This window comes from Scleropages formosus, chromosome 2, assembly GCF_900964775.1.
Source record: "Scleropages formosus chromosome 2, fSclFor1.1, whole genome shotgun sequence".
In the NCBI taxonomy this organism is placed as follows: Eukaryota; Metazoa; Chordata; class Actinopteri; order Osteoglossiformes; family Osteoglossidae; genus Scleropages; species Scleropages formosus.
In genome coordinates, this window is record NC_041807.1 from 40,456,235 (window position 1) to 40,479,903 (window position 23,669).

The window sequence follows — 23,669 nt, forward strand, 5'->3', positions numbered from 1 at the left end:
ACCTGCTGTGAAAGTAGTAACAATTGTTGCAAAAAATGCAAGTTTACTAAATACTGTATGAACACCCCTCCTGTAGGTAGTGATGTAGGGTGTTTCATAGTACAGTACCCTGTTACATGAGGACTGAGTTTGCTAACTGAACTACTTGAGGGATGTGAACCGGCAACATTTTGGTATCCGGCAAGTAAGGTGTGCTATGATAATCCTGTGTGTAGCTCTTTGCCTGTTGCTGAATGCAGTGCCAATCAATATGGGGTGAGGTTTCATGTTGACCAAGAAGCCCCATGTTTACAAATGACACAAACGGGCTTGCTTTTCCTCTTTCAGAAGGAAGTTGTCGGTTTAATCTCAGCAGTAGCATATAGCATCTTTCGAAAGCCGCAGTGGTTTGTGCGTGTCTTAATTTTTGGTTTTTTACCCCCCAGTGGTTTATTTTTTTTTTTTTTTTTTGACTGTTTAAAGTGTTGTGAGTCTTGATGTGTTGTGCTTTGCACTCTGTACCATAGGTTATCTGTCCTGCTGTCGCTTCCTGGATGACAACCAGATCGTCACCAGCTCTGGCGACACCACCTGGTGAGTAGTGTAACTGCGCTGCTGATGTCGTACTAGGCAACAAATCTCAGTGCACAGATTAGCCAGGTTTTCCTCCCATCTCCTCTTTGTCTCTCTCCTTCAGTCACTCATTCATTCTCAGTCTTACACTGTGAGCATTAATCTCTGTGTTAACTAAGTCTTCAAGATATTTATCCTGAAGAAACTTCCATGAAGCTTGAAATAAACAGGTCCTCTCCCACTTTCTCAGCGCTCTGTGGGACATCGAGACTGGTCAGCAAACAACCACATTCGCCGGCCACACCGGTGATGTCATGAGCCTGTCGCTGGCCCCTGACACCAGGCTGTTCGTGTCAGGCGCCTGCGATGCCTCCGCTAAACTGTGGGACGTGCGAGAAGGCATGTGCCGACAGACCTTCACTGGCCATGAGTCCGACATCAACGCCATCTGCGTAAGTGGCCCCCTGCAAGTCTTTCATTATCACGGTGACAGGTGGAACATGAAAGGTTTTCCAGGCGCTGAGACACCTTCTTTTGTTCAGACAACTTTTTAAAGCATATATAAGGGGGGGGGGGAATTAATACACATTGCTAAGCTTGTACTGCCATGTTTTTTTTTTTTTCCTCTCCCAATCATGGCCACAGTTCTTCCCCAATGGCAATGCGTTTGCCACGGGCTCCGATGATGCCACCTGCAGGCTGTTTGACCTGCGCGCTGACCAGGAGCTGATGGTGTACTCGCACGACAACATCATCTGTGGCATCACCTCTGTGGCGTTCTCCAAGAGTGGCCGCCTACTGCTGGCCGGATACGACGACTTCAACTGCAACGTGTGGGACACCCTCAAGGCGGACCGTGCAGGTGGGTGCACCCTGCCCGGAGCAACTTGCCCATGCCGTTCTTCAGTGCGGCTTATGCTATCGAGTCAAGTGATCTATGAGGATATTCATACTTCTGATATCTATCTGTATACGTTCTTTCTTAAATGAAAAGGTAATTAAGATGCCCAGTAACCTGTCACATTGGGCCATCATTTTTACCCTTTGGAACAACTTTCACGTCTCTCATTGAGCAGCTGCAACCGTGCGACTTTTGCTTGGTGTTCTACAGTCAGCAAAATCCGTTTGGGTTTGAACAAGAGGTGACCACTGGCTGTAGTTCAGTATGGAGGAGTTGCCTTGATCCTTGTTTCATGGTTCTTACACAGCTCTGCTCTAGTGCCAATCAATACAACTTATATTTACTTATTTAGCTGATGCTTGTCTTCAAAGGGACTTATAATGTTAAGGTTACAATTATTATTGTGGTTACAAATTACAATTATTTACACATTTATACAGCTGGGTAATTTTCATTGAAGCAATTTTAGGGTAAGTACCTTGGTCAAGGGTACTACATCCGGGGATGGAACCTGTGACCTTTGGATCCAAAGCAGCAGCTCTCATCGCTACGCTACCAGCTGGCCCCATACAGACTTATTTAGTGGTTCTGTGGAAGTCTTGCACACGCACAAGAAGGTGTAATATTGGCTCTTGGCTAAACTAGGGGGAACAGGTGTTGTGGTTAAGAGCTGCTGCCTCTGGACTCTCCAGTCACAGGTTCAAATCTTACCTCCTGCTGTAGTACCCTCAATCAAGATACTGTAAGCTGACCCGATACAGTAAAAATTGCCCAGCTATCCAAATGAGTAAAATCTGTGTAAGTCACTTTGGGTAAATGTCAGCTAAATGAATAAATATAAACTGATCATCTTACATAGATGCTTATAACATGAAGATTTTACACCTTAATTTACCTGACCAGAGTGACATTGCAGAACAAGCAGATCACTGTAAAACAGATATTTCTTGCTGGAACAAACAAATGGCTACTACTTTGTAGAAGGGTTTTCACTCCTAAAATGCACATTCCATCATCCTCTTGATGCTGGAATTCTGTATTACCCTTTCATACTGTTGTATTTTCACTAAGGCCAGTAAGTGTGACTCTGAGTTTACTAGAGAGTTGCTCATTAAGTGCAGAATTTTTAAATGTGGTGTCCTCATGGTGGTAGAAAAATGAAAGCGGGTGGGCAGTATGGACATGCCCGGTTGTGACTGGGGAGGGTTCCTGGAGGAAGTGAGAGCGTGCGCCATTAAGGCATCGGCCAGACCGACGCCGGATGCATTTGTAGTCTGTGGGGACGCATTAGGAAGCAGGAAGGAGGGATGGAGCCTGATGGAGCTGAGGGAGAGCTCTGTAATGACTGATGGGATGAATCCGTTGTCTTCCTATGCGAGTGTTGCATGTGGTGTTTTGCGTTGGTGTGCAGTCTCAAAAAAGCTGCTCTGTGTGCTCACGTGTTGATTTGTGTACGCCGCCTGTCTTGCAGGTGTTCTGGCCGGTCACGACAACCGCGTGAGCTGCTTGGGTGTCACCGACGATGGCATGGCAGTGGCTACGGGGTCCTGGGACAGTTTCCTGAAGATCTGGAACTGAAGCCTGAAGGTATTTCTTTGCTTCCCCCCTTTGATGGTGTGTGAGGTATTTTCTCAGAATGCGGGGGTTTAAATATTTAAAACACCCTACCGAGACTCAGTCCTGTGAAACCTGTGAGACTAGTCCATTTAGTGCCAGTGCACTTAAATAGCAGGCGGAAAAGTGTGCTTTCAGAAAGGCTGTACACTGGCAATCCTGGTCTAACTGCAAGTTATCAATGTTCAAAGATATGGATAGGTTTGTTTAATTATTTTCAGTTGTAGTTTTTGGAAAAAAATGCCTGTCTAGCCATTGGATGGTAATATAAGCACCCAAACTGGGTAGGTGTGTGAGACCACCTTAATTCAGCTCACTTGCAGTGTTTACAGCTCCTAAATTCTGGTTAATAACAGAACAAAGGTTGACTTAATTTTGTCTGTCTGCATTGAATAGGAATTTGTGGAGAATTTTTTTTTTAAGAAGTGGATTTAATGCTCATGTAGCTTGAGGCCAATAAAATATTAAAATAGCCTTAAGTTTTATAGAAATGTTGTGGGATTTTTTTTTTTTTTTTTTTTAAAAATACATATGGGGGGGGATGTTATAAAGCTCAATCTTGACATGGTGGTAAAAGTGACTTACGGGGTTACTAGCAGAATGAATTGCCGGCTTCCAGTTCTTAGTTTGTAAGCTAAGGGTGTTAGAGTTCAATTTGTGAATTGTAACTGAGCTGCTGCCATTACATGACATCCACCCTCCGAGGTGTAATGTTGTGCAGCAGTGTGATGCTCCCTTGATCTCAGTGCGTTTCCTCTTGCTCCTCTTTCCCTACAGATGGCATCCGGACTCCAAAGTTGACTGGAACACCATTCCAACATCAAAATGTTTAAAATTTCATTGCATATCCAATCTTCTCAAACACATGAAACTGACTCAAACATCCCCGAAACTGCAAAGGGTCAAAACGGGCCCTTTTTTTTTTTTTTTTTCTTCTCATTAATAAAAAAGAGCACAATAATTTTATCACACGGCCATAAAAAAAAAAAAACAGAAGAATTGTGGTATAAAATGAAAAATTGTGCATTCCTTCTGGGACCATTATACGATAATGTCTTGAAAGAAAACAACACTATCATCCCATGCAAATGTATCATGTATCCTCAGTACATATGTTTGAGTGCGTAATTATACAGGAAAAACAAATCTAACTCTTGATAGGTTTTTTAGTCTTTTTTTTTTTCTGTTTATTGGAAGAATTAGATTGGTGAACTCCAACGGTTTGTCTAAACGAGAATTAAAAAGCTTTCCATTATCTCCTAGCCTATGAAGTTTTTAGAAGTGTTTGTAGATTAAAAATAAAAGTATGGCCTGTCATTTTTAATCCAGCTTTATCACGCGCGAAAAGGAGAGTGAGGAGGCGGAGCTTCATGCCGAAGTCCTTGACCCGCTGTCCGCCATGTCACGTCACCTCTGTACATTTAGTCTCCAATTAGTTTTTTGTTTTGTTTTTTCCCCCCTTTTCCCCCCCTCCTTTGTCTTGTCACGAATCTTTATTTGCACAAAAAAAGAGAAACTTTGCATCTGTAGGATAATGTCAAGAACTAACCAAGCACATGCTGTAATGAGAACGAATGCTTGTTTTTCAAACAAAAAATGACAACTTTTAACCATTTATTCACCTTTTTCTGTTGGGTATTGTAGAATAATTAAATGAAGTTTAACCCCGTTTTCTCTCCTTTTGTTTGTGTTTTTTTTTTTTCTTTTTTTTTTCCTTTTTTCTCAAAGTGGATCTGGTTGGGGGGTACTGGTTTGTACGGGGAGGGGGTTCCTTTTGCGGTTTTCCTGTTCAAACGGAGGCGCTGATTCCGTGCTTGAAAACGCAGTTCCTACTCTGTGAATGAAATGTTGTATAAATCAATGTTTGAAAATAATGATACTGAAACTTTCTAAGTTAAAAAAAACAATTTAAAAAAATTTCTTTTGTCTGCCATGGGTGGGTTAACTCTTAGAATCGCATGCTGTAGAATTGCTTAAAGTGCATATGGAACTAAGTCCTTTGATGTTTTTCTTTGATAACCTGTTCAAGATAAACCTGTTAAAACTGTCATTACCGCTGTATTTATAGTTTTATGTTTAATTTTTTTCTGTGCACACACTTTGAGTTAATCTAGCAATGCCATGCACTGGGAGAAGCATTAATGGCAAATATATGGTAAACTTTTCCCCAGATAAAATCTGTTTTGGAATGATGCTTAAAGAAATGAAGACGAATGTCCATCCTGTTTCCACGCAGCCCTCTTCTTTCTCACAAGCGCACGTACGCGCTCTCACACAACACATACACACGCATTCTACACACACGCATGCATGTACAGACCAACACACAGATATAGAACAATGACAAATTAATCCTGTAGCAGTACATTTCCAAAAAAAAAACAAAATTCTTTTGTAACAGGTTTTTTCTTGCTTTCTTTAATAAAATTATAAATAGGGGAAAAAATGTATAAAAAATGCAACATCTGAATGGTGGAATATTGTCCCCCTTCTCACTGTAAAAACAGCTCTTTACTTTAGCAGTAGTGGCATTATTTTCCAGTTTTTTTTTCTCTGCGACATTCTGTACAAAAATGTGCTGTAATTGTGCGTTAGGCCTGGAGGAGGCAAAAAATAAATAAAAACCGAAAAAATTAAGTTCCCCTTTCTTTTTCTCTCTCCACAGAATAACTGTAGAGATCTGCACCCCACTGTCCCCTCCCTCCCTCCCCTCTCTCCCTCCCTCCCTCCACCTTTTGTATTTAATTTTAAAGTCAGTGTACTACAGAAAGCTGGATGCAAGATAGAAACTATATTAAAATGTACTGTTATTTAAGATGTAATAAAAAGCAGTTTGAGATGATCACCTCTGTCTGTTTTGTGTTCTTCCTCAAGCAGGACAGGTGTGTGAAACTTGAGTTTACACTAGTTACTGTCGGTGTCACCGGACTGTAAAGCCCAGCAGGAGGCGGAGTGTTTACAGCCATCACCTTCCGGTCAAACTGCTTTGGCGTGAATCCCTGTTCTAGTGCCCTCGATCAAAGTACTTACCATGAATTTCTGCAGTTTAAAATTACTTCATAAATGATGAAATCGTTCTGCTGCTTAGTGTAAAAGTCAAGTATCAAATACGCTTGCTCACTATGTACATATTTGACAGCTTTCAGAAGACATCTGTAACCTGGGATACTTGGGGGGGGGGGGGGGGGATCATGCCAGTGTGGTCATGCTGATGAAATGCATGTCCACGGGGTCTCCACCCGAGCAGGAGGCTGCGCTGCTGGAGGGTTGAGAGAATGTCACGTAAGCTGCCGTGTCACCGCTGGGGGGGGTGTAAAACCCTGGTCCTGCAGGCTGCTGCGCGTGGAGGTGAAATGACCGTTCTGAACGCGGTTGGAACAAACTCGCCAGCTCTGGAGTACGGTGCTTTACCGCTCAATTATTGCTCTTTCCTTCCACTGACTTGCACTTCCCCCACCTTACGAAGGTCAGGTGCTCCTGAGGGACCCTTTGTAAGTTGAGCTTAACTTGAACATGTACTTGCCATGTTTTAATGGTACATTTTGTGAGCCTCAAAACTGGCACATTTGTCAGATCCAGTTAAAATAGACGGTTACTTTAGTAATAAGGCAGATTCTTTTTTTTTTTTTTTTTTTTTACTCTAATAGTGTCTCGTTCAGCTGTTACAGGCATCACCCACTGTACTCAACACTCAGAACACACTTGTATGATCCTCAGCATTTATTTTTAACCGTCTGAAAAGGGTGCAAATGAATTCCAGGTTGCCAAACAAGTTGAGATTGTGTTTCTCGGCTCCTGGGCCGTGCAGCCGAACCTAGGTTCGATCCCCGGTCGCTGAGATTTTCAAACGGCCGTGTTCAGAAAATGATTCGTGGCCGGTGAGCGACTGCAGAGGATTTTGGGATATCGGTGCACCGGCACGGTGAGCGACACCCAAATTACCCCGGTGGAGCACTAACTGCCACCACATGCGCCGCTTGGGAAAGACCTGCCGCTGGAGGGAGGGAGAGAGGGGTCTTGTTTCTGGACTCATAACCACAGCGCTCAACCTGAACGATGGAGGGCAGAACGTTCTGGAGAGACTGTGGCTTCAAAGAGTCGGCGTCAGCTCTGCGACACTTAGCAGGAACACAACCGCAAGGTTCATCTGTGTGCGGTCGAGGTCCCAAAACCATTGGCGATGAATGAATTGTTCATTTTTGGGTGTCAGCGACTCGCTGATGACCCACTGACCGTGTCAAAAGGTAAAATGTGACATGAGCCTTTAATCTGGGGGCCTTTACTGGATCAGTGATCGCTCACTCACATCACATCCAAACCAGTGATATTCGATGCAAAGCAGCTGTTGCACTTTCCAATATAGTCACTATTTTCTAGTTGGCCGGTCAACCCTCAGCGAGGACTTCTTGATCACGTGAGAGGTTTTCGCCACAGGCTGGTTTCAAGATCATCTCCTTCTGGCCCAGCCCTGGACTCCACATGTGCTCTGTGGCACCATCTGCTCGCTGTCACTTCGCCGCCCCGGCCCGGGAGTTGCGTCCACCTCCGCCTTGTAATTCTTTAACCATCGCTGGCGCTGCTTAATCAAGAGTTGTTAAGTTTAGGTCTGCTTTATTTTAGTTTAACTTTGTTTACCGGGTTTTTCCCTCAAGGAAAAGGTCATCAGAACCAAGTTTGCATTAATGCCTCGTGTCATAACTGCGTAGGTGTGTGACAACTGATAAAGAAGCGCTGCACTTAGCTCATGTTTTCATCTGAAGCAGGTTAGAGTGTTAAGCAACCTACAATTACTTCCGTTTTTATACAGCTTTTTTCTTTTTTTACTGGAACGGTTCAGGGTTGGTTCCTCGCTCAAGGGCACTACGGCAGTGGATGGGATTCAAACCTGTGACCTTTGGATGTGAACAAAATTATGCGACCTCCTCCTGCTGTGACAATTACTAATACAAGAATAGTGAAAAGTCCATTTTGAAGTTTTTTTTTTCTGTAACACTAACAGGGGAATACTTAAGCAGCACTTAAGATACATATTTATCATGATTATGAGTCTCCATTTGTCTCCGACTGAATCTGAATCCGGGAGTGCATTTCCAGAGTCTGCCGCAGGGCGCCGCTGCCGAACAGCGCCTGGGAGGCGGAACGCCACCTCCGCTCCGTCCGCGCATGCGCGATGCGTGCCGCCGCTTCCCGGTGGCTAGGAAGCGGGGAAGAGTGTGGTCTCGAGCTGCGGTGAGGCAAGGTGATGAGTTCCGCGTGAACGGGCGGAAAATCCCGGTGGAAGGAGAGCGCGTGGCGGGGTCGCGCTGTGGGGAATCCGCGCGTCGGGGCCGCGCTTCGGGCACCCGCACGGTACGTAGACCCAGTCTGAGGTAAATAAATTAGCTCGGCGGCTAAGCGTAGAAGTAGGGTTAGGTGGCTTTTATAATGAATTTATATTTATTTATTAATGTTTATCTCACATTACCCCAAACATTTAAAATATTTCATATTTTTACACCGTGTCAACGTTTTTCAACCGGCTTCTGAAATAATTTTTTTTTTTTTTTTATGGCGGTTTTGTTTTCGCGCTGTGTGGACTCGACCGACGTGTGCCGTGTTGCGCTGTGCTGTCCGGGCAGCGACGTCGTGCTAGTTTAATTATTTCTTTTGAATTAATTTTATTCTACTTTTAATGCGAACGTGCTTTAAGACGTATATTGTTGAGTCGATGATTCGCCTTAGACGCACAGTTGTGAGTGAGTGAGTGAGAGAGAGAGAGAGTGAGAGTGACCCATTTCTCAGCTGTTTCGCCGCAGAAGAGAAAGTGTGTTTTTTTGGGGGGGGGGGAGATGACCCTCAGTTCGACTGTGTCCCGGGACTGTGGCACTTTTCCCACAAAGTGTGTCAGCAGTAGACACTCTGTTCTTGGGACTCGTTGGCAAGGACACACACACACACCCTATATATATATATATATATATATATATATATATATATATTCCTCGTTCTGGTTATTAACCTGAATGACTTGGCTCAGGAAATAGCCAAACAAAACATTCCTGTCATGAGCACACTTGAAATTCCCCTGGGAAATCTCACTTAATTTATTTATTTAACAAACGCTTGTTTTCTCCAAAGCAACTTCCAATGAACTCTACATAGAGTTATCACCCACACACCTTATTCACCGCGGTGACTTACACTGCTAGATACGCTACTTACACTGGATCACTCATCCATACATCAGTGGAACACACACTCCCTCTGTCACTGACTTAATCTTTGTAATAATCATTACTCATGTGGCATAAACATCACACCTAAATATGACTAAAAGAAAGGTGCCTTCCATGGATGCCGTTCTGGGACCATATCTTTGACAGTGGGAACTGTGTCAGAGCAGTTAAAATGCATGTGACCTCATTTTCACAAATTATACATGTTTCACATTGTTGATCTTGAAGGAAATGAAAATGTAATATCTTTAAAAGCCCCTCCCTTTATCAACTGTCAATTTTGCTGACCTGTTGAGGTATGGAACCCTGTTTTGGCGGTACTGGTTAGGTCACTTTCTCCAGGGCAACCCAGGGCCGAACCGTATTTACCATATTTACATTTATTCATTGGTCTGACTCTTATTCAAAGCACCTTGTGCTGAATTACTCATTTACACAACTTGGTAACTTTTACCGTGTCAATTCAGGGTACGTTCCCTGACCAAGAAGTGGGATTCGAACTTGTGACCACCTAGTCCAAAGGCAGCAGCAGCAGCTCTAACCATTATGCCACCTGCTGCTTGAGCGCCTGACCCCCTGCTTTGTTCCTCAGCATCTAAGCCGAATTTATTCAGCTATTTGTGCCCGCACTAAATGTAATCGGAAACCTTAACATAGTGTAAATCTTTGATCTGCACATTTTTACCACTTAGTGCTCATCCAACTATGCGGTGCTAAAACTTATAAACGGTGAAGGAGCAGGATTAAAAAGAGCACGGACTTGATATCGAATATGATGAGAATAGTTTAAAAACTTAAAGGTAAACAGAAGTGTTGTGTGTATAAATGGTAGCTCTAGTCACTGATTTATGCCGGGAACTGTCAGCTGTGTAGCTTGGCATTTCGTAAGAGATTTCTTTATTTGTCCACACTATTACAAAACTGAAGGGGGTTTCTCCCTGTGCTCCCACAATGAGGAAGTTTGCCCTCTATTTTTGAAAGGAAAGAAAGATACTAGAGTTACATGATGTCTGAGGCAATAAGTGCGTGGGGCACTTGCTTTGCTGGCGAGTTTCCCTGTGACCTCAAGTTCGGAGCAGGAAACTTGCCATTTTGGTGTAATATTTCTTATAGATGTGATGTAAGTGTTGCTTCAAGTTTCTGGTCTTGTGATGCTGGAGCATTTATAGGAATGTGTGTCTTTGTAGGGCCGCAATTTCCCACCGTCCACCCCGAGCTCTGTGTCTACGATGGACAATGGACAAGGAGCTGCTTGGGCCCTCAGGACCATGGAGGCTGTACCTGAGCTGACGCCCTACTGCTTCAGCGGCTGCGACAGCGGGGAGAACCCTGGCTGGACCCACTGTCACTCCGGCCACGGCCGTCGCAAGGGTCGTAGCCACTCGGCCTCCTCCGCCTGTTTCAGGTAAGTGACGCACGTTGCTGTGAGCGTTCGCCAAGTGTGCTGCTGTGGGCTAACGTGGAAGGCAGCGTCTGTTTTCGTAGGGCTAAGGGTTACAGCACCAGGTTTCAGGCATCCAGCAGTGCCTGCGTATTTCAATAGATTTGTGTATGTCTGTACTAGGATTTTTTTTTTTTTTTGGCTATCTTCTACTTGTGCACTTGGTAACACGAAGAGAAAGCAGGTCAGAGGTGGTTCTGCCACAGAAGATGAATTTATTAAAAGAAAACAGTGGTGCTTGACAGCTCTTAGAGAGAATGCTTGACAGGGTCATTAGTGTATTTCAGAAAACATGCAGGACAAGGGACGCCTATAACCACTCCAGCCTCTGATCGCATAGGTGACAGCTCAGTGATGCTTTTGTGGGCCTTTCTCTTGTCCTCTTCATCATAAACAGATGCTGTAGCCTGGCGTGAAACTGAAAAAGCAATTATTCTCTCTTCACAGGGTGCAGAGCAGATGCTAGTCTGCCCTTCACGGCCATTAACATGGACTATTTGTGGTCTTCCATGTTCGCTACCTCTGCAAGAAATTCTCTGTGCTGCATGCTGTACATAAGACCACCAAACTGTGTACTTTCCACATTTAATTCATGTTATGTCACTGAGTTGTACCGCTTTGCTGCACTCTTAGAGGCTGTTTTTTTTTGTCTCCTCTGGTAGTTATGTAAGGTGAGAATATTTATAGTAATTCCCTTTTGAGCCAAGTAATCAATTTTTAAATGTAATTGCTTCTAACTTTTAAAGTTTATAAATGGCTTCCTTTGCATCATAGTAAAAGCAGATGCTTATTACAGCTTGCATGTAACTGTATGAATTATAACTCTTTAATTGCTTTAATACAAAAAGGGATTCATCATTGTTAAGAAGTAAAGTCTGAGACATTTATTGGGTATAAAAGAGTGGAGGACTGTATTAAAAGGAAGACTCAGTGTTCTTCCTAAAATTGGGTTTCAGTATTTTAACACAGTAAGGGTGGTGCAATGGCGCAGCAGGCTTGACCAGGTCCTGCTCACCAGTGGGTCTAGGGTTCGAGTCCTGCTTGGGGTGCCTTGCAACGGACCGGCGTCCCGTTTGGGGTGTGTCCCCTCCCTCCTCTAGCCTTATGCCCTGTGTTGCCGGGTTAGGCTCCGGCTCCCTCTGACCCCGCCTGGGACAAGCGGTTTCAGGTGTGCGTGCGTGCGTGCGTGCGTGCGTGCGTGTATTTCAACACAAGCCCACAGAAGACGGTTTCTCAACTGGACAGTTGGAGTCTGTGGAAAAAACTGGTTCCCCATAAAGACCTGTGGCAGTCTGTTCCTCTCCTTGTTGTGTTGGCGCTGGGCTGAGCACTAGCCTGATGCGGATGGTGAACTTCCAAAATCAGACTGTTAATAGGATTTGCAAACTTGGGTCATGTGACCTCACCTAGAGGGCTGCTCGAGGGCAGGGCCTCAAGGCCGGGTTTGTGGAAACTGCAGCTTTCAGTCTCTTGTCCACTTCTAATTGTTTATTTTTCCCCTGTTTGTACCTGCACCTTGTTGGTTTTTACACTGGCCTTTTTTCTGCCTGGCTTCAGCACATGAAGCATAACCCTGTTTTCAGGCTGGATTTTGGTCATATGGTTTTGCTGCCATGTTGACTGAGAAATTTGTCAAACAGAGTGCTGCATTCATGTTTTAATGTCAGCACAGGTTTGTGAAACCAAAGTTCTGTGTTGTTCTTTTAAATGTCCCCGCAGATTAAGCTAACAATCTCAACCTTTGGCCTAGTTAAATATAGGGATTCATCAAAAATTTTGTGTCCTTGGCTAAATTTTCACCCCAGACAAAATAACATTGCAGTTATCAATGTTTAATAAACATTGTCTTGTATTCATGCTAAAGTTTGTTTTCAAGTGTAAAAGTGGCTGCATTTTTGGAATGTACTTGCTTGATACAAATCAGAAGTGTATTGAAATGGCTTTTTGGAAAATGGAATCATTGAATCTATCATTTGCAGAAGTTGAAATGCTGAGAATAGAGATGTTCCCCAGTGTAGAGTAGCCCACTCGTTCTCTGCAGCACTTTAGTTCCTGTCAGTGTGTTGCTTTCCTAGTTTTCCTCAGAAAATATCTTCCAAAGTGGTGAATTAGGCTGAATAAGCAGTTGTTCACGTTTTCATGAATTTTCCAGAAGTTTAATTTACATTTACTCTTTTAGCAGACACTTTTCTCCAAAGCGATGTACATCTCCTAGATAATACAATGTTTTTATTACATTAGCAGGAAGACAGACATAGCTGCAGACGTGTGACTAAGTACAGTTAGTTTCACCATATGCACCAATGCTCATCACACGAGTAGCTGCATAAAACTATCAGAATATTGATGATTCCTGATTACCTTCCTAGTAATTTTTTTTAAAGATGCATGTAAACATTTGCGTTAAATTACAGGAGTAGCTGCATGAAGGATTGATCCGGGCGTCATCTTATAGTGCATCAACATTTACACCTTACATGAACTTAAGAGATGATGGGTGAAGTGAGTCTGGAAGAGGTCAGTTTTCAGACCCTTTTTAAATGTGGACAGAGTTTCAGCAGTTCTGAGTCTGTGTGGGGGGGAGGTCGTTCCACCACAACGGAGTCAGAACCGAGAACCTCCGTGCTTTATCTTTCATGTACGGGACCACCAAGCGGGCAGCTGTGGAAGAGCGCAGCTCTGGTTGGGGTGCAGTGGTTGATCAAGTCTTGTAAATAGATCAATAGATCTGCTCCCAGCTATCTATCTATCGCAGTATCCAGACGGGAAGTCACCATGGCCTGGACACGTAGTTGCGCAAAGTTTGAGTTGAGTTGCATGGAGTAATTTTTGCAATTGAGTCTTTTGAAAGGTTTTACACTGACACAGGTTGTGCACTGAGACTCGTCTGCACTGTGCTTGTGACCGGAGTTATTTATTAATCATTTTTCTGTTCTGTTTGCTTTTGCAGGAGGACACAGTCCCTTCATGGACCAAGCCCTGTAACCACCTTTGGACCCAAAGCCTGCATGCTTCAGAACCCCAAAGCCGTGATGTGAGTGAGAACATACACCCCCTCTGGGTCTGCATTGAACCTGTGACCTAAACCATGACTGAAACTGTGATTAGGGCTGAGGTGAGAAGGTGGTTCTTTCAGCATTTTACAAACTCAAAGGTATGGTTCCATGGTCATTACGGGGGGGGTGTCATCAAAGCGAAAAAGTCTTAAAGTAGATGTTACTCAGATGATCCAGGCTCTTAGTACCAATTAAGTTGGCTTATCGGTATTATTTATTACAAGCTGAACTGAAATGTCTGACACAAAACCAGTGCTATCCAGACTATTCTGGTTCCTTGCTCTCAAGGTCAGCACATGTCTGGGAAGTCGGTGTTCCCTTGTGGCTGGGTGTGAAAGATGGATTGGTTCTGCCTCATAACTTTCCAGCAGAACTATTGACTGAATGGCGCTGATGGTTATGAAAGACTGTTAAGGGGCAAAAAGTCTCCCGAGATCCCTTCTCTAAAACAGAGGATTTCCGTTATGTCACACTGCTGGACGATAGTGGCAGCTGATTTAGTTGGCGATAAACAAAGTGGATTAGCTACTCCAGTAGAAAAGAGAACTGCATAGCCTCCAGTGGCCGCGATTAATGTCTGCTGGGTACAGAAGCGTGTTTATTTTAGTTTGCTATGGCTGTGAGGACACAAAGGGGGTTTGCATGGCCACCAGTTCTATTGGCATTATGCATATGCAAACAGCAAAGTGGGAAAGGATGGCAGACCCCCTTGCTTGGCACTGGCCTCGCACCCTCCCCCAGCCTCTTCAGTTATGAAAGGCTCTTGTAATGGGCTGAGTAATGGTGATGGTGCAGAGTAGAGACTGAGCCGAGCAGTAACAAACAGATATTTCCTGTGGATATCTTATTAGAGACCATTCGGTGAGGTCTGGGGAGCCTCACACAGCACCAGCTGCTTGCTTATTTAGTATTTAGTAAGTTCTTTTCCATTTTGTGTGTGTGTGTGTGTCGGGGGGGTGTTTGGTCTGTTTCTGATGCTGAGGTATCACAAGTGTCTTTCAGAAACCCCATAAATTTTATCCGGTATGGGTCCTCCTTGTCTACCATTCTTTAAGTCTCTTGCAAATGCATTCCTGGCCAGTGACACCAAATGAAACCCGGTTTATGCTAAGGATGTGGAAAAACGTGTATTCTCAGGATTGGTGCGGAGAGGGCTGGGTGAAGCTCTGGTTTCTCTGCATTCTTAAGGACATGACATGTTGCATCACCTGTATCATCTTAGTTTGCACATGAGAAAGACCTAATTATGTTTTCCGTATCCCTCTTCACACACTTCAGGCATTTTGAAGGAAGACGTGTTTTGGAAAAAAATGTGGGCAAAAAGGCTCCCCCCCCCCCCCATCTGGGAACTGACTTTGGCAATGAACTTCTTTGGGATTGTCTGATTTGTGTTTCTGATAAAGTTAAGAGACAGTGTTGAATATCTGTATTTAAAAAAAAATAAATAAAAAATGCTGGGTGAAGTGAACTGAGGCGGGATTCTTTTTATTAAGCCACCTAAAGGCATGGATGAGTTACAGCGCAGAGCCAGGAAAGTCCATTGTTCTGTCATTCCTGTAAAGCCGGCACTGGTTGTCGAGGGCAGGGCTTTGGCGCTCGGGGTGGGGTTTGAGCAGTGACATCATCGGGTAAGATCGCTCTTAAGATGTGCATGAGCCTCAGGTAGCTACTAGAATGACGTGCAGTGACCGAGTCAGGAACGTGCCTGGAACCGCACACCTGAGGCTCTTGTCAACTTCAAGGAAACAAAACAACGACAAAAAAACCTGTAGCCTTTAGACTGGAAGTGACGACTATCAAGGAATCCACTGAGTAAAAAGGAAAAGTTCTGCATGCTACTTTTTGGAAACTTTCACAATTGCATGTGTCAGGAGTATGTAGTCTGAGCTCTGAACAAATGATACTGGTGTCAGAGTGGAGATCTTAGTAGAAGAACATCTGACTGGCACAGCCTGTGTTTCTGCGCCATCTGTCCGGAAGGGTCACATGCAGGGAGCCATGAAGTTCAACCAGTGTGCACTGGGAGATCGCAACAACAATCACGTGTGGAGAGGGTGAGAATGACACTGCCAGCCTGCGCAACATGTAGTTCTCTTTGAAAAACAGCTGCTGAAGGGGGTCCTTTTTCAGAGTTGAACTAGGGGTAAGTCGGGGTGGCATGCTCATTCCAAGATGAATAGAGATGTTAAAGGAAAATTTTACCCTTTTTAGTAAAATGGCACAGCTGGCAGCATAGTGGTTAGTTACTTGTCTTTGGACCAATGGTCACAGGTTCAAATCTCACCTCTGGTTGTAGTACCCTTGAGCAAGGTACTAACCCTAAAATTGCTCCAGTAAAAATTATCCAGCTGTACAAATGGGTCAATAATTGTAGGTGTTTTAACATTGTAAATTGCTTTTGGGAAAACTGTCAGCTAAATGAATAAATGTAATTGTGAGATGGGTTTAAAATTTTTCTTGCAGAAAACTTTAAAAGTGACCTCACTGGCATACATTGGTGAATGTCATTTTTCATCTTGGTTACTTATTGCTCTCATCAGTTTTGACATGGAGATGTTGAGAACATACTGTACATGAGGTGCAAATGGCAAAGTCCAGCAGCAGAAACACAATGTTATCACCTGTGGAACAAGCTGCTGCATTTGCCAGTGATGTTTGGATGCAGAGCCTTAGGAAGCGGATGAACCTTTGCATCAGGTGATCAAAGGATGCAGATCAAGTACAGCACCTCCGAAAAGCTCTGATTGGTGGGGTCATGAACTGTGTGCCTCGAGGAGATCCCCTTAAAGGCTACCTCGCTTCTGGCGGGGGTTACAGTCGGGACAAAGGAAGCCTTTGAGAGACAGAACTGGGTTTTATTAAAATGTTAACTGGGTGTGCTTTCTCGTTCACAGTACCCATTGTACGGCGCTGTTCACGGCGTGTCTTGTTACAGACTGTTCAATCAGCTCTGACATGACCAATTTGAGTTTTTCCCTTGCCGCCAACACTTTGACACATTGTTCTTGTTCCTGTACCCATGGTGTGTCTTATTTGCTGCTTATACAGTAGGTATCAGCTAGGCTTGAAGTGCTGTGAGTGGAAGGAACCCGTCTGCAGATTGTCTGTTCCATGTCAGCCGCATGAAGCAGCCTTCTGTCCCAGTCAGTGCAGGAACTGTGGCCAAGCAGTATGTGTGCTGTTTCCCCTGGGGATCTAACATATTAGGTCTTTCTCATGTGCATCAAACGAAGACAGCGCAGGTGGGTCCACATGTCATGTCATTAAGAATGCGGAGAAACCAGAACCCCACCCAGCCATCTCCTGCACAAGCAGAGAGGCAGACCAGTGGTTACATAATTGCCGCAGGGGCCTGTCCTTTTCTGTCAGGCTTTCTAATCTCCAGCCTCTAATGGGATCTGTGGCTTGGGCTCAGGGCTACACTCCTGTCTTGTGCGATTACTCAGCAGGGGGAGGTGTATGGATGGGTGCTGGGTGCTGGCAGATATACCTTCACACTCTTTACTAACAGATGCGAAATTCAACATGAGACTAATCAATAACAGTGGTAATATTACATTACCGTACTGAGAAAATGACCTGACCCCTACTTTTTTGTCTCTGCTAGGCACATTCAGGACCCTGCAAGCCAGAGGTTAACATGGAACAAACCCCCTAAAAGTGTCCTTGTCATAAAGAAGATCAGAGATGCTGGTTTACTGAGACCCTTCAAAGAGCTCTGTATCTTTTTGACCGAGGTAAGTCTTGACGAAGCCCTCAACCGTGTTTTCGAAAGCAAGTGGTTTACTGTACATGTGCTCTCGTGGTTGAAAGATGTACCATGTCTTCTCAGTTTTAGTGTGGATGGTGAGCGGGTTAACATCTGTTCTGTTTTGTGTGTTAGGTCAAAGGCATGATTGTGTATGTGGAAAAGAAAGTTCTGGAAGACCCGGCCATTGCAGCTGATGAGAGCTTTGTGGCTGTGAAAAAGAAGTTCTGCACCTTCCAAGACGGTACGGTGCCTGGGGGTCTGCATTTGTTCTCTGACTTTCCAGGCTCAGGGTGGTACAGGGTGGTACCTGTCGGAGTTTGTCACTAACAGGTACTCTGTGTGTGTCTAAGATCTGGATGACATTTCTGACTCTGTGGACTTCATCATCTGCCTTGGGGGAGATGGGACCTTACTATATGCCTCTTCTCTCTTCCAGGTAGGGTTTGTTGTCCCATTTGTCTTTGTTCCTTTTCCTGCTTTTAAGTCTCTAATAGTTCAGTGTTATGAAATGACTAGAGAGAGCGAACTTGCTGAACTAAGTTTAGAACAACTTATTACTGTTTCTAGAAATGCTCTACTGCTTTCACATTATGAAACACCCTTTTATTCACAATCGGACTCACTTCCACAGGCAGCTACTCTTCGTTTGTTGTGAGATGCACAACATGAATAGTAAAAGCATTGGAAAAAGCATGTGGTAAATGAATAAATGTAAACATGAAGGGCTGTTGTCTGTTGCTCTGTGAAGCAGTTTATCTGAAATAAATGTTCTGTTGCCAGGAAAGCGTCCCACCTGTCATGGCCTTCCACCTGGGCTCCTTGGGCTTCTTGACACCCTTCAGCTTTGACACTTACCAGTCTCAGGTGACGCAGGTTATTGAAGGTGAGCACTTAGTTTTTGCCTAGCCTTGTGCCAGCAGCTCTTTGGTCCGAGGGGAATTTTGAATTAATTATTTATTTGGCCCTTTTGCCTCTTATTTTCTGGTTTCCTCTGTGATCTGTGACACATGCAGCCACTTGCATAATAAGGTCTGTGTCAATGTAACGGCTCCACTTTTCCTGGTCAGACTCATCTGCTGCATGTGTAGCTCCTAAGGCTGCACTGCTGACACCTGCATTTCTAACGTTATATCTTTTATGAAAGTGAAATAAAATGGAAGTCCACAATTTCCCTTATTACAGAATGAGCGTTTGTGTATGACACTTGCTGATCATGGTCACAATACTTTCTGTAACTCGGTTGGATAAGTCAAACAAGACCTTGTTTGAGTGTTGAAGGTAAAGGAGGTTTACATGAAGTTCTTACTGCGGTTTTTTCCTGCCATAGGTAATGCAGCCATCGTACTCAGAAGCAGGCTGCTGGTGAGGGTTTCACGGGAAAGCACGGAGAAGAAGGTTCAGGGCCCAGTGGATGAGACAGGCCTGATCATCACCAATGGCGAGAACAATGCTAGTCACAGGACCATGCAGTATCAGGTGAGTGTTGGCGTGGTGAATATTGTGGACTTGTGTGCAGAAGATTGTTTTTAAGCAAAAGCGGCTGTTGACAAAGGTGCTTAACAATCACAAAGTCATTGTGTACAGTTGTAAAAATAAATCTAGAGCAATAAGTACAGGTTGGCTGAGTGCCTAGGTCATAGTAGTAAAGGTTCACATGTATCTCAGCTCTTGTCATTCACCTTGATCAAATTGCAATCGACTAGAAATCATGTCATATGGGTATTTCTGCTGGACTCGGGGCCAGTTCACATTTCATAGCAAACAATGACGTCCTGGGAAACTACAGCAATGGTCAAACCACTCCGTGGTGTAAGGATGATACAGCAATGCTGTGGTGATGAGGCTACCATGAGTGCCAGGCTGTGTCTGTTTAGTGAATCTTCTCATGGTCCTGTCTTTGGAACTTTTTTGTCATGAACAAACTAATAATATGGGAAGTTATTTGGGTTTCTTTGGTAACCCTGGCTGTGTGAGTGAGAGCGTTTTGGTTAAGCAAGGTACTATGGAAACTGTTTATGAAGTATAGAAATGATAAATCATTAGAAATGGTGTGTGCATAATAAGCAACTGTTGACTATGCAGGAATTCAAATTCAAGGCTTGAATGAGACTGGAACTTGTCAGGTCTAATTCTTTCACACGGAATCGTTGTCGTTTGTCATTCAGCCTCGAACCCAGCATCTGTGTATCAGGAAAATGAGAAGACTGTCATTTCAGTGTCCAGGTATTTAAATTGTTCTGCTACTGGCTCCTTAATCGTAAGCATTTACGGTGGAAGATGAGGGGTGTTAATTTTCTGCTTCCAAAACACCTTTATTTTTAATAATATTCAGCTGTAGGAAATTCTTATCTTATTAGGGTAGTAGTGGAGTTGTTGTGCTCCACATACCATTGTGGAGGCAGGTTCTCAGTGAGCTGTATCACCAGGGCCATGTCCTCTGCTTGTTTAAGGAGGGGGAGCAGCAGTGTTTTATTCCACGTGTGCTTTTGAGCACAGTGAAAGGAGACCTGTGCAGCAGTCATCCCATGTTTTAATCTCTCCGCTTGGGCAACATGGTGGTGTAGCAGGTAATGCTGGTCCTTCACAGTTCTTGGTTTGTGGGTACAGATCCAGCTCTGTGTTTACATGGGTTTCCTTCAAGTGCTCCAGTTTCTTCTTGGCATCTCGTCCAAGGTGTACTGTAACGATCCGGCTAATGAGTTAGCCCAGATCCTCACGTGGATTCCAGAAAGGCGTATAATTATATAAATCCAGACGGACACGGACAAAAGGAAGCTCTTCTTTTTAATATCTTGTAGGCAACTATGGATGACATATTTCACACAGCTGTCCTTACAATAAAATAAACAACATTAAAGTAATCTCCAAAACGTGCGAGGCACAAAATGTGTACACGGCCAAGTATATCAGCCTGCGCGCGCAGGAGCGAGGACCGAGGGGGAGGAGCAACCCCTTAGTCTCCACCATGATACGTCATCATTACAGTACCCTGCCTCACGCCTTGGGCTTCCAGGATAGGCTCCAAACCACCATGACACTGTGTCATACAAGTGATTATTGATGATGGATGTCTCTCTCCTCTCTCTAGGTGCTCAACGAGGTAGTAGTGGACAGGGGTCCCTCCTCCTACCTCTCCAATGTTGACCTGTTCCTCGATGGTCACCAGATCACCACAGTGCAGGGAGATGGTAAAAACAGTTCTTTCTCTTTTTCAAGAAGTAAGAATTTATATCTTAAGCTCATCAGCAACTCAAATACATGTTTCTGTGACAGCATTCGTCACCACATTTCTACCCTTCATTGAAGGACGCTTAATCAAGTGAGTCTGCTCCACCCCAGGTGTCATTGTGTCCACACCCACGGGGAGCACAGCCTACGCAGTGGCAGCAGGAGCCTCCATGATCCACCCCAATGTCCCTGCCATCTTGATCACCCCTATTTGCCCACATTCTTTATCCTTCCGCCCCATCGTAGTGCCTGCAGGGGTGGAACTCACGGTATGTCCCTCAGGAGGGGTCTGGATGTGGTGGGGGTGGGGCTTACTTATCCATGGTCCTCAAGTTAATGCTGTAGATGAGATGCAACCTAGTTGGACATCCAGTGATAGAGGGTGGCAAATGACCAGGGACAGCAGAGTCTCTGCTTACGGTGCTAAGTTTCAGAAGTATTATTCAACAATTCACATTTAGTTAACATAGTTATTTCAGATGAACTATACATGTCAATTAAGTATTTGTTATATAGACAAACCACACTTGCTAACCTAGTAGCCTGTCCTTTATACTTGCCAGTGATCAGAAGTTGCCTGTTTATGAACAGATCTGTTTTTCCCTTTTGGCCAAAACTTGTTTCCGCCACCACAGATCAAGCTCTCCCCTGACGCTCGCAACACAGCCTGGGTTTCCTTCGATGGAAGAAAACGACAGGAAATCAGTCATGGAGACAGGTGAGTGGTGCAAGTGACATGTTGTAAAAACAAAAAAAGAAAAACCTCAAAAAGCAGGGGGGCTGAATCTTGAATGAGGTAAGAGTACATGCTACAGATTTGATGAGGTCTATTTAAAACCTCTTTCTGGACCCAGTCCCAGGAAATGTTGAAGGAATTACTGTACATTTGAAAGCTTACGTAACTGTTTCAGGTATATAATATTTAACCTGGAAATCATACCTGTGTGTTGGTTAAAGTTACACAAGTGTAATTGGAGCCTTTTGGCTCAAGTCCCATTATTGTACGTAGAAGCTTCAAAGTAGTTGCAGTAACCTGTTTGGAAGGATAAAACTGTAAGTCACGTAGTGTAAAAACTGTTAATGCCCTCCGCAGCATTACCATCACTACCTCCTGCTTCCCCGTTCCCTCGATCTGCTTCCGGGATCCTGTCAACGACTGGTTCGAGAGCCTCGCTCAATGTTTACACTGGAACGTCAGGAAAAAGCAAAACCACCTGAGCTCCGAGGAGGAAGAGGAGTTCTGAGGAAGGTGGCGGCGGACTTCTTTTGCACTTTGTATGACTCTCAGCAGATTCAGCTGGAGTTCTGGATGAACCATTTAGGACTTAGCCCAGTGATGGTGTGGAAGCACAAAGCTATTGTGCAGACAGTTTCCTGTTGCAGTGGTGCTGGTTTGGGGATAGTTCAGAAAGCAGGGCTCCCTTTGGCAATAAAAAGAAAAAATAGGTAGTGCCTTAAAATAGTGTTAACACATGTAAATGACCCGTTTTATAGTTGTACCACTTTGAAATGTTAAAATAGGTCAGCCTAGCAAAGCTAAATCTGTCTAGAGCAGCTTTTTTAGAGGTTATGGAGAAGTATTTTAAGAAGCATGGGAATATTTTTCATTTGAACGGATGATCTGGCAAACCTTTCTGACCAACCAGCATTCTTCGGTACGAGCAAAAATTCCATCGTCTGTCTGCATCTTTAACTGAAACTGTTAATTTCACTGATTAGTTCCATGAACCAACATATCTTAATTTGTACGTTGTGCAATTTGTTGCGACCATCGCTGTTTTGAGTAGCATTTTGCGGTAGCCATGACCAGAGCACCAGTTCTCGACTTGCTCCTATGTGCAACTAACGTGTGCCATTTTGTGTTGGAATGTTATTTAATCTTGTTTCCTCCCATCGCATTGTGGCAGCGTTTGGAAAAATTAACATACGAAAGCTTGTCCTGTCCTGCATCTGATGCTCCCAGTGGTCCATACTTCTCTCCAAGTGTCCTTCCTTGCTGGTGGCAGGAGTGCAGGCTTCTCTCCACGTGTGTAGCACCTCGAGGCTGGTCACTTACTGGGGACAGGCTGCCGGACTGTCTTACAGAAGAACTTAACAGAACCGCTCTTAACTGGGCGTAACCCTTTTTTCAGGTTTTGTAATATGTTCATCTGCTTCATTGTCATCGTTTTGTATATCACAGCTGTGGATAAATGATCAAACACATTGACTTGATTGTTCCAATGGGAAAATCTATGGTATAAGCCATTTAACTGTAAATCCAAGGGAGGGGAGGTATTCCTATCGCCTGCCTCAAGCCAGAAAACTGGGTCCAAACCCAACAAACAGCAGTGACGCAGAGCCTGCAAGAATGGGCTTAATAGAAACACCTATAAGCTTGTGTGAATGCAGGTTTTTTTTTTTTTTCCCTCCTTCAATACCTGAATTTCCTTTTTGGTGGGGCTTTCTTTGGGGGATTTTTAGGCACTTTTTGGTTGACTATGTTTTGGTCAATGTTTGTTGTGCTGCTCTTGAAGGCAGCACCTGTGGCCACGGGTGCAAATACAAGGCTGTCACTTTCAATGGGCCTGTGTGTGTGTGTGTGTGTGTGGTTTTTTTTTTTTTTTTTTTTTTTCCTCTTTTCTCCTTTCCCCCCATTATTCCTTCCCCCATCTGCAGTCTTGAATAATTGGATCAAAAAGCTCTAAAAAAGAATTAAAATAACCCTTTGAACTCCTTAATCAGCGGCTGGGTTATTCTGAGGCAGTTTTTTGTTTACCATATTTAACCATTCCCTCCCATTAGAGCCCAGCTGTTGCTGAGATGAAAGGCATACTGGGTATCAAAATTCGAGTATGTTTTCTGTGCTTCTCAGTTGTGAGCTGGACTCTTATTGATTTTGATACAACACTGATAAACTTGTCTAATTTTC

General features: G+C 44.1%; 2 protein-coding genes across 6 annotated transcripts in view; both read left to right on the forward strand.

The window, feature by feature from the left end:
• gnb1a (guanine nucleotide binding protein (G protein), beta polypeptide 1a) overlaps positions 1 to 5,394 on the forward strand; it is a 30,647-nt gene extending 25,253 nt beyond the window's left edge. The window contains exons 7-11 of the mRNA XM_018746685.2: positions 507 to 573; positions 803 to 1,004; positions 1,198 to 1,414; positions 2,925 to 3,040; positions 3,845 to 5,394. Of these exons, the coding sequence (XP_018602201.1) occupies positions 507 to 573; positions 803 to 1,004; positions 1,198 to 1,414; positions 2,925 to 3,031 (593 nt within the window). The 3' untranslated portion in view covers positions 3,032 to 3,040; positions 3,845 to 5,394. The remainder of the gene's footprint in view (positions 1 to 506; positions 574 to 802; positions 1,005 to 1,197; positions 1,415 to 2,924; positions 3,041 to 3,844) is intronic.
• A 2,804-nt stretch (positions 5,395 to 8,198) lies between these two features.
• Positions 8,199 to 23,669, forward strand: part of nadka (NAD kinase a) — a 39,612-nt gene continuing 24,141 nt past the window's right edge. For 2 of the 5 annotated variants that reach the window (XR_003797165.1, XR_003797166.1), the window contains exons 1-12: positions 8,199 to 8,416; positions 10,470 to 10,687; positions 13,674 to 13,757; positions 17,387 to 17,516; positions 17,663 to 17,771; positions 17,881 to 17,966; positions 18,311 to 18,413; positions 18,858 to 19,006; positions 20,619 to 20,718; positions 20,870 to 21,027; positions 21,394 to 21,476; positions 21,852 to 23,345. Coding sequence is in view for 2 of the 5 variants with exons in the window: in XM_029246701.1 (XP_029102534.1) it covers positions 8,231 to 8,416; positions 10,470 to 10,687; positions 13,674 to 13,757; positions 17,387 to 17,516; positions 17,663 to 17,771; positions 17,881 to 17,966; positions 18,311 to 18,413; positions 18,858 to 19,006; positions 20,619 to 20,718; positions 20,870 to 21,027; positions 21,394 to 21,476; positions 21,852 to 22,002 (1,557 nt within the window). In the remaining 3 variants the exon portion in view is untranslated. Of the gene's footprint in view, positions 8,417 to 10,469; positions 10,688 to 13,673; positions 13,758 to 16,264; positions 17,022 to 17,386; positions 17,517 to 17,662; positions 17,772 to 17,880; positions 17,967 to 18,310; positions 18,414 to 18,857; positions 19,007 to 19,695; positions 19,754 to 19,980; positions 20,098 to 20,618; positions 20,719 to 20,869; positions 21,028 to 21,393; positions 21,477 to 21,851; positions 23,462 to 23,669 lie in introns of those variants that run through there. The other 3 variants (XM_029246701.1, XM_018746671.2, XR_003797167.1) reach the window with 3 other exon arrangements.